Source organism: Carex rostrata, chromosome 19 (assembly GCF_964058835.1).
Source record: "Carex rostrata chromosome 19, lpCarRost1.2, whole genome shotgun sequence".
Classification (NCBI taxonomy): Eukaryota; Viridiplantae; Streptophyta; class Magnoliopsida; order Poales; family Cyperaceae; genus Carex; species Carex rostrata.
Window position 1 is genome coordinate 4,314,349 of NC_135936.1, and position 14,386 is coordinate 4,328,734.

General features: G+C 36.2%; 2 protein-coding genes and 1 long non-coding RNA gene across 12 annotated transcripts in view; 2 read left to right on the plus strand and 1 right to left on the minus strand.

Moving 5' to 3' along the window:
- LOC144571491 (putative LRR receptor-like serine/threonine-protein kinase At1g53440) overlaps positions 1-13,508 on the plus strand; it is a 36,177-nt gene extending 22,669 nt beyond the window's left edge. For all 4 annotated transcript variants that reach the window (XM_078320795.1, XM_078320796.1, XM_078320798.1 and 1 more), the window contains exon 25: positions 13,411-13,508. The gene's annotated coding sequence lies outside the window, so the exon portion shown is untranslated. The remainder of the gene's footprint in view (positions 1-13,410) is intronic.
- On the plus strand, positions 333-13,508 carry LOC144571490 (putative LRR receptor-like serine/threonine-protein kinase At1g53430). Of its 7 annotated transcripts, none has more exons than XM_078320789.1 (25): positions 333-516; positions 889-1,066; positions 2,046-2,117; positions 2,516-2,584; positions 2,689-2,760; positions 2,972-3,043; positions 3,161-3,232; positions 3,356-3,427; positions 3,828-3,899; positions 4,033-4,104; positions 4,200-4,271; positions 4,452-4,523; positions 4,647-4,724; positions 4,960-5,019; positions 5,124-5,162; positions 7,512-7,561; positions 7,788-8,158; positions 8,670-8,862; positions 9,502-9,639; positions 10,022-10,173; positions 10,599-10,809; positions 11,121-11,358; positions 11,489-11,639; positions 12,166-12,578; positions 13,411-13,508. In XM_078320789.1, the coding sequence occupies exons 1-25, from the start codon at positions 396-398 to the stop codon at positions 13,424-13,426; spliced, it is 3,126 nt and encodes a 1,041-aa protein (XP_078176915.1). In that variant the 5' UTR covers positions 333-395; the 3' UTR covers positions 13,427-13,508. The 7 variants fall into 7 exon arrangements, with proteins under 7 accessions (XP_078176915.1, XP_078176917.1, XP_078176914.1 ...); XM_078320791.1 differs by having other exon boundaries at positions 10,061-10,173; XM_078320788.1 differs by lacking the exon at positions 13,411-13,508 and adding an exon at positions 12,650-12,735.
- On the minus strand, positions 9,677-10,028 carry LOC144571492 (uncharacterized). Its single transcript, XR_013517525.1, has 2 exons — positions 9,909-10,028; positions 9,677-9,848 (listed from the first exon to the last, which is right to left on the minus strand). It is a non-coding gene; the product is annotated as an uncharacterized LOC144571492 (long non-coding RNA).
- Positions 13,509-14,386: the final 878 nt, after the last annotated feature.

Genomic DNA, 14,386 nt, shown 5'->3' on the forward strand with positions numbered 1-14,386 from the left:
GGGACGGGTTATGTAGAACCGTCCGGAGTTTGGTTTTTTGTTTTTTTTTTTCTTCGTCGTTAACAGGGTGATTATCGGACGGGGTGATTAGCGCGGACGGGGTGATTAAACCCGTCCGGTGGGACGGACTTAACTAACCCGTTCTACCTAGTTTCCGAGAAAATTCAAAATCATTTTTCTTTTTAAATATTTAATTTATTTAATTTCTATTAATAAAAAATTCGGTCGGAAGGTGCGATGGGCATCGAATCTACACCGATCGCAGTTCAGTCGCCTTCAACCAATAAAAATATCCAAAGAATACACCGAATTTGACAATTCAGATATTGATACAGTGGGATACTGGGGAGTTTATCCACTTGCGCTGGAGAAGAAAAGACGAACAAGAGGGAAAAATGAAGATGACATTGCAAAAATCTTCCCATAATGATTACCATTATTTTCTCCTGATCTTGCTTAGCTTCACTTCTTTCGCTTGTATAAGATCTCAAGCTCAGTCTCTTCCCAAACAAGAAGGTAACTCTACTTGTCAATTTTTTTTTTACCCTATTTGAAATGAAAGATTGGCCCTTCTATTTTCTTTGTTTCCGTTTGGATTATTGTGATAATGAGAGTAGTGGAGCGTGGAACTTCAAAAATTGAGGAGTCCAGTTTATAATTTTCATAATAAACATTCTATATGACTATATCCATCATTATATTTGCATGAAGCGTTTATAATAAATTGGAAATGTTAATTGTCAAACATAAAAAACTTAGAAAGATAGCTTGCCCATAACTTTATGTATTTTTATGGCGGTGTAAATAAGAATTGGAGGTGTCCAGTGATTTATCAAGTTGACGAACCCAATTTCCTCTATTTATTATTCCTCCTTTGAAATTATTTAGTGGAAGCTCTGAAGGCAATAGGGAAGAAGTTGAATAAAACAGACTGGGACTTTAGTGTGAATCCATGCAATGGCACCAATGGCTGGATCAATGGGACTTATGGATCTAAAACAAGTATAAGTAATGTGACCTGTGATTGTACCTTCGATAACAATTCCACTTGCCATGTAACCAGCTTGTAAGTCCACGCCTCTCTTCTTTAGATAATCATTTTTTATTTTATTTTTATCACTCTTTCTTTTATGTGAATATGTTGTATTACGGAGAGAACTATTTTCTAGGTAGATGTTAAGCCAATCTGTCTATAGTTAAGAAAACTATGTTGTAGCGGGTACATATTGATTCCACTGCTTGGGTGTTCAGGTCAAATACTGGTTTGTACCAGTGAGTGTGAAACCTATACTGGTTTTGAAACCATTTGGGCTTACATTGTTATTAGTTTCAATTTAGTTATTTGCAAAGTTCAATGGGACCGAAATTGTAAATACAAGGAACTTTACTTCTCTTGTTATATTTGCAAAAGATATACCTAGAGAACGTAAAAGTAACCGAGCAAAACTAGGGTGTGATGTGCTCACCAAGAGGGGTTGGTGAGCATATCACACCCTAAAAGACTATTGGATTGACTTCAAACTACGAATCCAAACCCTTGAAATTCATGTACTTCGTGAGTGATGCATATACATGCAAAAATTTTAAAATTTAAAGTTTATTTAGTACATGGTCAAGCGGTCAAAAAAATGATGAAAAATGAATACATAAAACAATTTTAAAAATAACTTATAAAATGTTCATTTTTTTTACCGCTTGACCATGTGCTAAATGAATTCAAAACTTTAAAATTTTTACATGTACAGACATCACTCACAAAGTAGATGGATTTCAACTGTTTGAATTCATCGTTTGAAGCTAATCCGATAATCTTTTGGAGGTGTGTTCACCAACACCTCTTGGTGAGCACATCACACCCTAGTTTTGCTCAAAGTAAGCATATGCAAGTAACAGTGAGCACATATTGTTAACCAATGCTGCTAGTCAGGTTTGATGTGCCATCAAACCTACAATTTGCCACTTTGGTAGCTCTTTCTGAAATATTCCTACATCAGCGACCTAATATTATGATATTCTTTTATATTGTAATATTGTATGCCATTTAGACAGCTTAAACGTCAGAACCTAACTGGAGTGCTGCCTGAAGAAATCGCGAATCTTACATATCTGAAATATCTGTATGCAATCACTTCACTATCACATATATTCTTGGTACCCTTCTGGTCGTGTCCAGTACTAGCCCTAATGACTGTTGGCCAAATCTCAATTTGATCTTTGATTTTGGGTTTTCTTGTCATTTTTCGGTGCTTAAGGATATCTATTTATTAGATTAGTAGTTGAGCAGTAGTTAAGCTCTAGAAGATTTCTACAATAGCAGCTGTTTTTACACATTGCTATTTTACAGTACCACTTAGTTGGTAGGGCTACACTTATTACCTCACAGTTTTGAGTCTCTGACTTGGTGTAAACTTAGAGTTATGCTGGTACCATTTCAACAATTATCAGATCATTGGGCTATGCTTACCAGATGGTACTCTTTAATGGCTTAAGAACAAAAAAAAAAATCATTTTACAGCGATTTATCTCGAAATTGTTTGAGTGGTACGATCCCGTCAGTGTGGTCCAGCCTTCCCCTGTTTAATTTGTAAGTACTCATTCCCCTTTCATGTCTCATTGAATATGACCATCTCAAATGCTCATTTTTCTTTTAAATTTTTCTAACTACAAAAATGTGAAAATTACAAATAGGTCCCTCCAAGTGAATCAGTTGTCTGGACATATACCGAAGGAGCTTGGGAGCATGCCTGCACTTAAATCTTTGTCAGTTATATTTCTCAGAACAATTTTATTACACATACATAAGTGCGAGCAAAGCTAGATTTTAATGCATAACGTTGAACAATTGTTATGTCAAAAGTATATCTATTTTAAAGTATCTTGTGCCATAACATCTTAATGAAAAACAATCCCCTATTGATGTTTATGAACTTGAAAGGGCAAAAATATAACTTCCAGTATTTCGAATTTTCAGGCAGTTGGAAAACAACCGTTTTGAAGGCACTATCCCTCATGAGATTGGAAACATATTATCCTTACAGAGATTGTGAGGCCCTTCTAATCTTCTTCCTTTTATCAACCTCAAATCTGTATTCTTCTTCCAGCTTTCCTATAGTATGCAAACATAACTTTCATCTTTGGATTTATACTTCTTCCCTTCCAGTTTCATCACTGCGAATAACATCACAGGCGAGTTGCCTTCTACATTTTCCAAGCTCACTAACTTCACCGATTTGTATGTATTTGGTTATTGTGTTTCACACTTTTACATTCTTTTATGGTTATATATATAGACACACACACACAAACACACACATTATTCACCTGATAAAAACATACCTTTTTCATGTATATATAGTAGGATAGATGGGACTGGCATTTCTGGAAAGATCCCTGATCTCATTCAAAATTGGAGATCAGTCAACCGAATGTAAGTATTTTGTTTTTAAATGTCAAAAAAGGACAATACTTGTGGTTTTGGAACCATCAAATCACATATTAACCTTGTAAAGATATTCACAATTCATCATTTCTGTATCTCTTCAAAGTAAAACAATGTTGATAACCATCTAGCACAAACCATACAAAATACTGATCCATGTGCTGTCCTGGAGTGAACTCATGTACTGATAATATATAACCATAGTAAGTTTTGATACAAGTGAAACTTCAATAATTTCATTTTATTATCTGTTAGTGTCTTGGGGATTCTTCTGCTACTCTGCAGAGTTCAGAGTCAATGGATGCTTAGTATATGGATACATTGAATGTGCTATTTTACAATTTTTGTAAACTGAACTCTTATGCTTGTGTAAAATCAAAATCTTCAGGGATATGCAAGGAACTTCCATGATTGGACCCATCCCAAGTAGCATTTCTATGCTGATGAATTTAACTGAACTGTATTTTCTACTTCTTCTCTTACATTTTTTTTTTATTAAAATCCTGATCTTCCGAACAGAATTGTGTCTCCTTTTAGCACGTATGAACTATTTTCTGAGGTTTACATAAGTTCCTTCTTTTATTATTTTACAGGAGGATCGTTGACCTGGCTGGGCCAAAGACAACATTTCCACCATTGGAAAATGCTAACCACCTGACAGAGCTGTGAGATAATCTTACTTAATTTCATAGCTTTTGAACGACTGTCTTCTCCTTGTCATCATTTCAAAACTTAAAATTTATAATCATAATTGATTTAGTGTTTTAAGGAATTGCTCGATACACGGAGAAATCCCTCCTTATCTTGGCCAGATGATGTATCTTGTAGTTCTGTAAGCCACCATTCCATTATCTTTCTTTTTCTTTCTCAATTTGTTCTTCTTTTTTTTCCTAATTTAAATTGTTTCTCTAATTTTTCTTCTGCTCATCTATTTCGCCTAACATATCAGAGGGCTCACTTTTAGCACATCTAAAGTTGCTGTTTCTTAATAGATGGATTTAATAACTTTCAGGGACCTAAGCTTCAACGAGCTGACTGGACGTATACCAGCTAATTTCGAACAGCTATATACACTTCAATATTTGTGAGAGATTTATTTCTGTGAGATTGATTTTTCATTTTATCTTTTGCACTATATCAAATTGTAATATTTGGAACTCTACTCTGGCATATGCCTTCGTGACAATTTTCTTTATTTATTTGGTAGGTATCTAACCGGTAATATGTTTACTGGAGATATACCTCCTTGGATGCTGAGAAATAAAGTTAGCAACAAAGTTAACATGTGTGTTCTCTCTATTGCAGCATGTCTAGATTTTTTTATGTTGATACAAAACCTAAACTGACTTATGGACCAGTACAGCACTTTTATATTCATTTTTCTTTGCTCATTGTTTGATTGGGCCTAAAGCATTCAGATAGGGAAACCCACAAAAGGGTTCAACTAAATTAATAGTCTTTCTTAACTACTTATACTTATTTAAGCTTGTTCACAAAACTTAATAAATTCACTAATCCAGGGACATATCATACAATAACTTCACTGGTAATCCCCCAACAGCTTGTCAGCAAGGAAATGTGTAAGCATCAGGCTTCTGGATTTCTTACATGCATTTTGGATTTAACTATTTTCTCTGTAGACTTTACTTGTAGTTAAATATTTGTTCTTTTAATTTTTAAACAGGAATATGGTGTCCACTTTCTCTTCTCTAAATAACAGCATGTAAGTTTTCAGTATTAATCTTACACATTATTGATATTCGTACTTTGTTGCTCTTTGTTACCTACTTATTCTCATTGGTTTGCTGGTTTAATAAATTATTGCATTAATGATTTTAGTAATAATTTGGTGATTTCCGAGTAATACATTGGAGTAGAATTTCAGCCAAAATGAATTGTATTTTATTAGAGAGCCTTTAGACTTATATAAAGCTTACAACTTACAACCAAGTCCCTAAACTTCTCTATATTGTCTTTTTATCATAAGGACTCTAAAAAAGCTACTAAACACACAAATAACAACACTCCCCCTCAAGATGGGCGAAAGATTTCAATCAAGTCCATCTTGTCACAAAGTCTAGCTAAATCTATCGAACTGAGTCCCTTTGTGAGACATTCTGCAACTTGCTCTCCAGTAGCAATATGACCCAGATCTAGTAGTCCGCTGCTCAACTTCCCTTTAATAAAGAACCGGTCTATCTCCACATTCTTGGTCCGATCATGCTGCACTGGATTGTTGGCTATGCTTATGGCCAACTTGTTGTCGTACCAGAGCTTCATTTGGGCCCCTCGGTCCATTTTTAGCTCTACCAACAGAGCTTTCAGTCAAAGCATCTCAGCGACCCTAAGACCATAGCCTTGTATTCTGCCTCAGCAGTCGACTTCGCCACTACTGACTGTTTTTTGCTCTTTCATGAGACCAAGTTGCCCCCTACAAATATACAAAACCCGGTGTAGACCTCTTGTCATCTGCACAACTCGCCCAGTCAGAATCGCAATAGCCCTCAATGTCAACATAACCATTCTTTAATCAATCCCTTTCCTGGTGCACTCTTCAGATACCTTAGAATCTAGTACACTGCATTCATGTGGCCCTTCCTAGGGTCATGCATGTAGCGGCTCACCACGCTCACTACAAATGATATGTCGGGACGAGTGTGACTCAGATATATCAACTTGCTTATCAATCTCTGGTATCTCTCACGATCAACTGGCTCTCCAGCCTCTGCACTCAACTTGAACTTCTGATCGATTGGAGAAACTACAGGCCTGCACCCCAACATGCCCGTTTCTGTAAGCAAGTCTAGGACATACTTCCTTTGATTCCCATTACTTGCTGCTTTTTGCTTCCTCTTCAGTATCTCCAGAAGCTCGTGATCCTCACCGGTAAAGACCGTAGTCTTCTCACTCTCGCCCTCTGCTACCATTTGATTTGCCCGGTAGCCTCCTCTTCCACCTCTCCTACCACCACGGCCTCCAGACTACCCCCTCCCACATGCATCTCGCTCCTTAGGTGGCTTAGGGCAAGCCTGTTTCAGGTGACCTACCTCACCGCAGTTGTAGCACTGTCGAGTCTCGCTCCTGAACCCTGTGTTACCTGAGTTGGAGATCGCTAGTGCTGACTTCACACATGGAAGTCCTGTTGCCTCGCCTTGTAGCCTAATTCGACTCTCATTCTCAGTCAAGTACCCCTCTAGTTCCTTCCCTTCTAGAATGTGCTTCACCCGATGTGATCAACTCAAATACGTAGCTGGCCCATCGAGTTTCTTATCGATAGGTGACAGCTCAACCTTCTGCAGCTTCGACTTGCTCTCACTAGCTGACATACTGAATGCTCACATGAGGATCGCGACCTCATCAAGGCTCAGCTTTGACATAGCCTCGGCTAACAGATTTGTGCTAACACTGTCACTCCCCTTTCCTTTTGCTGTCTCCATTGATCCGACTCAGATAGACTTCTCACACACTGTTCTAAGTCCGGATCCCTTCTACTTCTTCCCTAGACCCGATCTTGCACTCTCAAGATCTAGATCCACATCACCTCCATCATCTTCTTCTTCTTCTTGACCCGATCTTGATCTATCTCATCAAGATTCGAGTTCAAAACCCAATCAAAACACGATCTAAACCCGCTTCTCGGGTATCGTGTGGTATAGGTCTCCCACGCCGGCCTAAGCAACACAAAAACACAAACTAGGTGGTGGCCGGCCTAGAGAAAAGAGAGGACTCGGCTAGAGAGAAGAAGAGGCGGCCGGAAAAGAGAGTGGCGGTACTGTAGCGGATGTTACTGTAGCAGTACGGTTACGGTTACTGTGGCGCCTAGGGTTAGTGTTAGATTTTTAAAGCTCTGATACCATGTAGAATTTCAGCCAAAATGAATTGTATTTTATTAGAGGGCCTTTAGACTTACATAGAGCTTACAATTTACAACCAAATCCTTAGACTTCTCTATATTGTCATTTTATCATAAGAACCCTAACAAAGCTACTAAACATACAAATACCAACAATTGGCTTCAAAAGTAAGTTTCTGAAACCAAATTAGTTTTTTAAAATATTATTTTTTTCTCCAGAACTCCATCATGCTTGCGAAAGAACCTCCCATGCATCCACAAAGCAAAATGTAAGTTGACTTCCACAGTTACCTCTGTTGTTTTGTCAATTGTTTCTTATTGTTATTATAGCATACTTCCCTTTCCAAGTGATACCTATTTGTGTCAGCTTACTCTTTCTTGTGCATAAAAGTTTTGTTGCATGCGTCTAAGAATCTTTTACACAGATCAAAGTATTTCTTTGACTGGTTCAATTCTCATCTGTTTTCCAGTTCTTAACTTGTTCATTGTAACCAGATAACTCCTTATTTATAAACTGTGGGGGCAAAAGTGTAACTATCGACGGCAATGAGTATGAGGATGATACAATCCAGATAGGCACCTCGTCTTTTGAATCAGCATCTGACAAGTGGGCCTACAGCAGCACAGGGGACTTTGTCGGGAATGAAGATGCTAACTACATTCAATATAACACATCAAAGCTTTTAAATGTGCCACATCCAGAGCTATATACTGAAGCTCGCCTCTCTCCATTGTCTCTAAAATATTATGGACTCTGTTTGAAGAATGGTGATTACAGGGTGATGCTTCACTTTGCTGAGATATTGTTCACAGATGATAAAACCTTCTTGAGCAATGGGAAGCGTGTCTTTGATGTTTTTATTCAGGTAATTTTGTTGTTACCTGCTGAAAATTTTAATTTGGTTCTATAAGGCTTTGTTGAGATTGATAAACCTTGTACCATTTTTCTTTAATTTTTTTTTTTTTACTGAAATAAGGATCTTATTGTATATAATGATAAAGAGGGTTTTTTTTCTGAAACTTTTTGTGCTGCAGAGACTTTTCAAATTTCCTGTTATAACTTGATTTCTTTTCTGTTTTATCCAGGAACAAAAGAAAAAATCATGTGCTTCTTTTGAAACTTGAATTTAATGTAGGATGCTAGTACTAATTCTCTTTATTTGCCAGGTCATTAGCCGCTTCTATAGGTTTACACCAGGCCAATAGCAACCCGCCTTTACCTTATCTCATATTATAGGGACTTTTTTTTGCCTTTTGGTGCCTAATTGTGGAAGTTCCAGCACAGAACTCTGTGGAAATACATATCACTCTTTCACGAAACATAATATGAAATGACCTCGAATGTCATGTAAATTACTAAAAGACCCCTTGATGCAGGGTGTGAAAGTATTAGAGGACTTCAACATAGCAGATAAGGCCAGGGGTGCTGGTCGTGCAATTGTGCAGAATTTCAGCACTCAAGTGACAGATAATACCCTAGAAATTCACTTTTATTGGGCTGGAAAGGGTACCACTGCCATCCCTGATCGGGGCTTTTATGGGCCTCTTATCTCTGCCATTTCTATTGAGAGTAAGATTATAGTATTTTCTATTTTATTTTGAAGATTTTCTGGTATTCAAGTTCTTTATATTGGTATGCACAACATTTCCAATTCTCATTTTATTGGTTTCCGGGATATTATAGATATAAATAATATACAAGTGGAGATGGTAAAAAGCCCAGAGAGAAAGGTATATTTGTAAAATGACTCAAGTGTTTGTTTGTCAAAACATATAAGGAGCTATTCCATGTTAAATTATAAACTTAATTATTTGGAAGATGTATGAACAAAACAGTAATTATGAAGGGAATCTTAAAGGTTTTTTGGAACTTGAAAAAAAAAAACTGAAATTTGGAATTCAATGTGTTGCTTAGGAAAAAGTGGGTGGAATGGACATTCCATGTTTTGTTGGAAATTTCAAATTTATCTTAGGTCTACTTATATATGAGAGAGTCATTTTGTACGAGTGAGAGAGAAAAATGACATGAGAAATTTGAGAACTTTGTGTTGAACTTGTCTCTCTATACCCCACCCAAATTTATCTTATTTCTATCATTCATACACGTTTCTCTCAATGCAAATGCTTTCCATGTGCTAGCCAACTAATAATGAAAACAAGGAAACACAATTTACAGTATTTCCTCTTTTTTCTTGTTTCTTTTTTTTAGACGAACACCCAAAGAACGACCATATTGTCTCTACAGGATTGATTATTGCAGTTGTGGCATGTTTTTTTGCCGCCGTGCTTATCTCCTGGATATTGTATATCAAAGGCTGCTGTCCTAAAGTGCATTTTAAATTAAATGGTGAGTACATTTTCCAAACTTTATTTGAGCTAAGTTGATTTTGTTATATATATTTGACACCTCTTTCATACAACTTAACAAATAGTCTCACATAGACCTTAAAAAAATAACAAAGTCTCACATAACTATAGTTAAACAGCTTGGAATATATGGTTTGTATGAAGGTTGACTAGGGCCACAAAAGAGCCAAGGGAAAAAAAATATTAGGACTCTGAAAGCATAACCCCTCAAAACCAAAAAATGAAAGAACATAAAAAAGAGAAAAGGACATTGCTAGCCTTCAAGTATCACAATGTGACTGTTTTATTGTTGTTAACCTATTAAGTTCCTAACCAAAGTGGTTCTAATATAAAAAACCTGGCTTCTATCCCACGAGATCTAGATAAATCAAGCTATATTTTCCATGACATAAATACTTCAGAGGTACAAGCGCGTGCACACTATCTATTCATCTTGAAAGAACTAGAAGATGCCACCAGGAATTTTGATCCCTCCAATAAAATTGGTGAAGGCGGGTTTGGACCCGTTTACAAGGTAACAACATCTAAGTTAGTCTTGTGGTTTCTAATTCTAGTGGCAAACATGTGTTATCAGGTAGTCAATAAAGCATGAGCGAGTTTGTTCGCATTCTTATTCTCTTCTAGTTTTGAATCTTATTCTCTCCTAATTTCGACGTGCTTTAAGAATTATTTAAATACTTTACATGAATCTTGGTTACACTGTAGAAGTTGGAAAAGTAGCAAGTTCTGACTTGCTTTTTACTTCCAGCTGGATGTCCATATTCAAAATCAATTCTAAATAGCTCAGCTCTGCATGTTTAATTGAACTCCCAAAATATCCAATAGAAGCCAAACCAAAGGAATTTAGCTGTACTAGCTTGCACATACTTGTAGTAAACTTGTACTATTAGAAAATATAAAGAGAGAAGAATATTTGGCCTAAATCGGTACATTTTGTAGGGAGTTTTGACTGACGGCACAACAGTAGCTGTCAAGCAGCTCTCTGCTAAGTCAAGACAAGGAAACCGAGAATTTTTGAATGAAATCGGGATTATTTCAACTCTGAGGCATCCAAATCTTGTCAGACTCTTTGGTTGTTGCATGGAAGGAAATCAGCTCCTGCTAATTTATGAATTCATGGAAAATAATAGCCTCGGCCGGGCCTTATTTGGTAAGAGTACAATTGTGCATTTAAGCATTCTTAAAAATTATTTGTTTAGTTTGAATACTTGCGGTGTGGTTGACGTTTGGGCTGATGTGATAAATTGGAATAAAAAAATCTCATTGCCGAGTTATTTTACTGTACCGGTTATGAGCAGCATAGGTGTTTCCATTGAATGTTGAGTTGTGGCATTAATCATGACACTTGGTGGTGGCACCTATTGGAATCAATCAACCAACAAGTGATCCTTCCCTAAAATCTTATACTGTCTTCAGATATGTCTATTACTTCTCATTAAAATATCTCTTTCTTGTGGTTAGGTCAAGTTGAACACCAGTTGAAATTAGACTGGAGTATTAGATATAACATTTGCATAGGGATAGCAAGAGGACTTGCATATCTCCACGAAGAATCAACCCTAAGAATAGTGCACCGAGATATAAAACCAACCAATATCCTTTTGGACAAAAATTTGAACCCGAAAATATCAGACTTCGGCCTTGCAAAACTCACTGATGACTCTGGTGGGCACATCAGCACCCGCGTTGCTGGCACTGTGTAAGTCTCTCTCTCTCTCTCTCCTTTTTTTTCTGAAATCTGGGCAGGGGCCTCTCCTCTCTCTCTCTCTCCCTCTCTCTGTTTCTCATTGAGTTAACATATCTAGGTACAATATTGTCTGAATATCCAGGGGTTATATGGCACCTGAATATGCAACAAGAGGATCATTGACGTACAAAGCTGATGTATACGCCTTCGGAGTCGTCACTCTTGAGATAGTAAGTGGCCAAAACAACACTAGTTGTATGCCAAATGATGAGTTCCTTCATCTTCTTGATTGGGTAAGTTTTACAAATTTGTACACATGTAACCTTGCTGAACTTTTATTTCACATTTTTGAACATTTAAAATGCTTACTAGTGCAGAATTACATCTGCGAAACAGTTTAATGTGCATCAATGTCCATAGCTAAGGATGCTTGGTATTGATGCTTCTTTGTTACCCTATGCTGACAGATGCACCTCTTGCAGAACTTCATGAGCTTAGTTCTGATGCATTTAGCTTTATGCCAATTTTAACCTTTTTATGCTTCATTGAGGTTTTTCTATTGAAACTTTTGCCTGTACAGGGCACTTGTCAATATAGAAAAGTTATGGTAATTTTAATGCAGGTACTCTATTTTTCATTATTTCACCTGTCTGAGCTAAATAGATGCTTGTAATTCTAATTTCTGCAATTCACTATACAAAGCAGTGGGTTCTGTTCTGGAATAAAGTACCTGTTATGTACCACCTAACCTTGCCAGCTGTAAATTGTAATACTTTTTTATGACTATCAGATCAATTGACTATTATTTCTCATTTTCAGGCTGAAACACTGAAAGAGCAAGGAAACCTTCTAGAATTAGTTGACCGGCGACTTGGTTCAGGCTTCTCAGAAATAGAAGCCCTTAGAATGATAGAGATTTCCCTCCTTTGTACCAAATTGAATCCGAACCACCGACCTCCCATGTCATCAGTGGTTCAGATGCTGAATGGAGAAATCCCAGTTCAGTACTCGCCTAATAATCAGGAATCAAGTGGAAAATCAGGTTCTAACAACACTAATTCTTCTATGCAATTTAGAGACAATGAAGACAATCGTCGAATAGATTGCATATCAAGTGATTATTCAAGTGGTTCAGTATATTATAGTAATCACGAGATGGGTATTCTACCTTCAACCAGCATTTCTTCATCCCTTGAAGGAAAACAGCCAGAACTGAAAAGTGCGACAATATTGTAAGTGTTTGGTCTGTTGTGTTATTTGTGCATAGGTACTTAATAACTCCTTTTTAATTATTTTTCTAAAGGTCTCCTACAAAATCACCATACCTGACACTGAAGCTATAACCAAGTTGAAAGTGTTTAGTGGGTCATAACTCCTTGTAAATCTCCTTTTCTATTATTAATAAAATTCTTGAGTAGGCGAGACCTACTTTCCTCACAAAATAGGGTTTAGTGGGTCAAAATAAGAACATTCAAGGGTACATTTATAACAAAAGGGTAACTGGAGTGGTAGTCTGTTAGATCAAATAAGAAAAAAATAACTAGCGGTGGTTTATTGATGGGTTCTTTCTTCTGTGGCTTAGAACATATAAGGTTTTACATGCAACTGCAATATTTTGAGGTTTGCATTTTGTATCTGGAAGATACTTACAGTTGGTTTATTGTGGTCTAAAAAGATACTTTTTGAGCATTGACGAGATGGATGTTAACTCTAGTGTCTTTATCATGCTCAATTTAACTAAAATCAAGCCAAGAAGATTGTTTGCTTGGTTACAAATTTATATGAGCTGATCATAAATATATTTTTTGTTAATTGGGCAATTTGGTCCACTTTTCTGTTTACTGAACCTTAGTTTCGAGGATCCACTCAATCCTGTTGTAATATTCTGGAATTGTACTCGTACAAAATAATATTTTCTGGTTTGCTCACAGGCTCACAGCACAATTGGATCTGACTGGTACTTTGAATTGCAAAGAACTTGATCGTTAAAATTGTGCTCCGAATTTTTTATAATTTTAAGTTGATCAACTATTAACATTATTTATGTTCATTTGCAATCACCAGATCAACTCATTTATGAAGCAGCCGCAATAGACCAAATATAATTACCGCGAGGGGCAGCATGTCATTATGAGAAGATGCAGCCGCACAAGAGGTTAAAATTAAAGGAAAGCAGCTTAGTTATATACTTGCTAATCTAACTTTGAAGGATCATTAGCTCATTATATGTAAACTAGTATTATTCCCTTGCGTTGCAACGGAATACATTATAAGAGAAAAAAAATTTCATACAAAATAACATATTTTTATGAAAAATAGACTAATAAAAAATAATTATTTAACAATAAAAGAATATGCCAACGTATTCTCATATAAATAAAAGATGCAAGATATGCATGTAGATATCTGAAGAGGAGAAACAAGGAAACAAAAAAAAATCGTTAAAAGCCAGATAACTTGTTATCAAATATCCTGATATGTATAGAAACAAAATTGATAATATTTCTAGATTTTTCACGGTAATAGTTATAGAAACATAGAAGAGAAATAAGGAATGAAAGAAATAAGAAAACATAATTATATCGCTAAATTGGAGATGAAGAAATAAGGAATGAATGAAATAAGGAAATATATTATATTGCTAAATTTTAAAGTTTATTTAATTTTAATTGTAATGCATCATGTGGCGGTACGTGTGGCGAGTATATTTTTAGTTAAATTTAGACTTCTACACATTATTCAGATGCATTTAATCAAAAAAGACATATTATGTAATTGAATGGCTGAGATTAAATCTGAAATTTTAACTTTCAATCGTAGCCGTTGGCGGATTGGACACCCAACGTGCTTAATAATAGAATGGAGATGGAGATATACGTGTAATTTAACTGTGCACTGTTAGTCTAACACTAGTATTTTTGGGAGATGTCATTGTAAATACACTTAGATTTAGCTTCTCCAGCCAGCTTATTTTGTTGTAAGTTGCCTCGAGTTTTGTCACAATAGGTTTATCGATTGGACCGTTTTTTTTTTCTTACAA

Excerpts from the sequence above, each read along its gene's own strand:
- LOC144571490 (XM_078320788.1), top strand. The coding sequence starts at position 396 with ATGAAGATGACATTGCAAAAATCTTCCCATAATGATTACCATTATTTT. Across the intron at positions 1,067-2,045 it reads ACTTGCCATGTAACCAGCTT|ACAGCTTAAACGTCAGAACC; the intron begins GTAAGTCCACGC and ends TATGCCATTTAG. Across the intron at positions 12,579-12,649 it reads CTGAAAAGTGCGACAATATT|GTCTCCTACAAAATCACCAT; the intron begins GTAAGTGTTTGG and ends ATTTTTCTAAAG.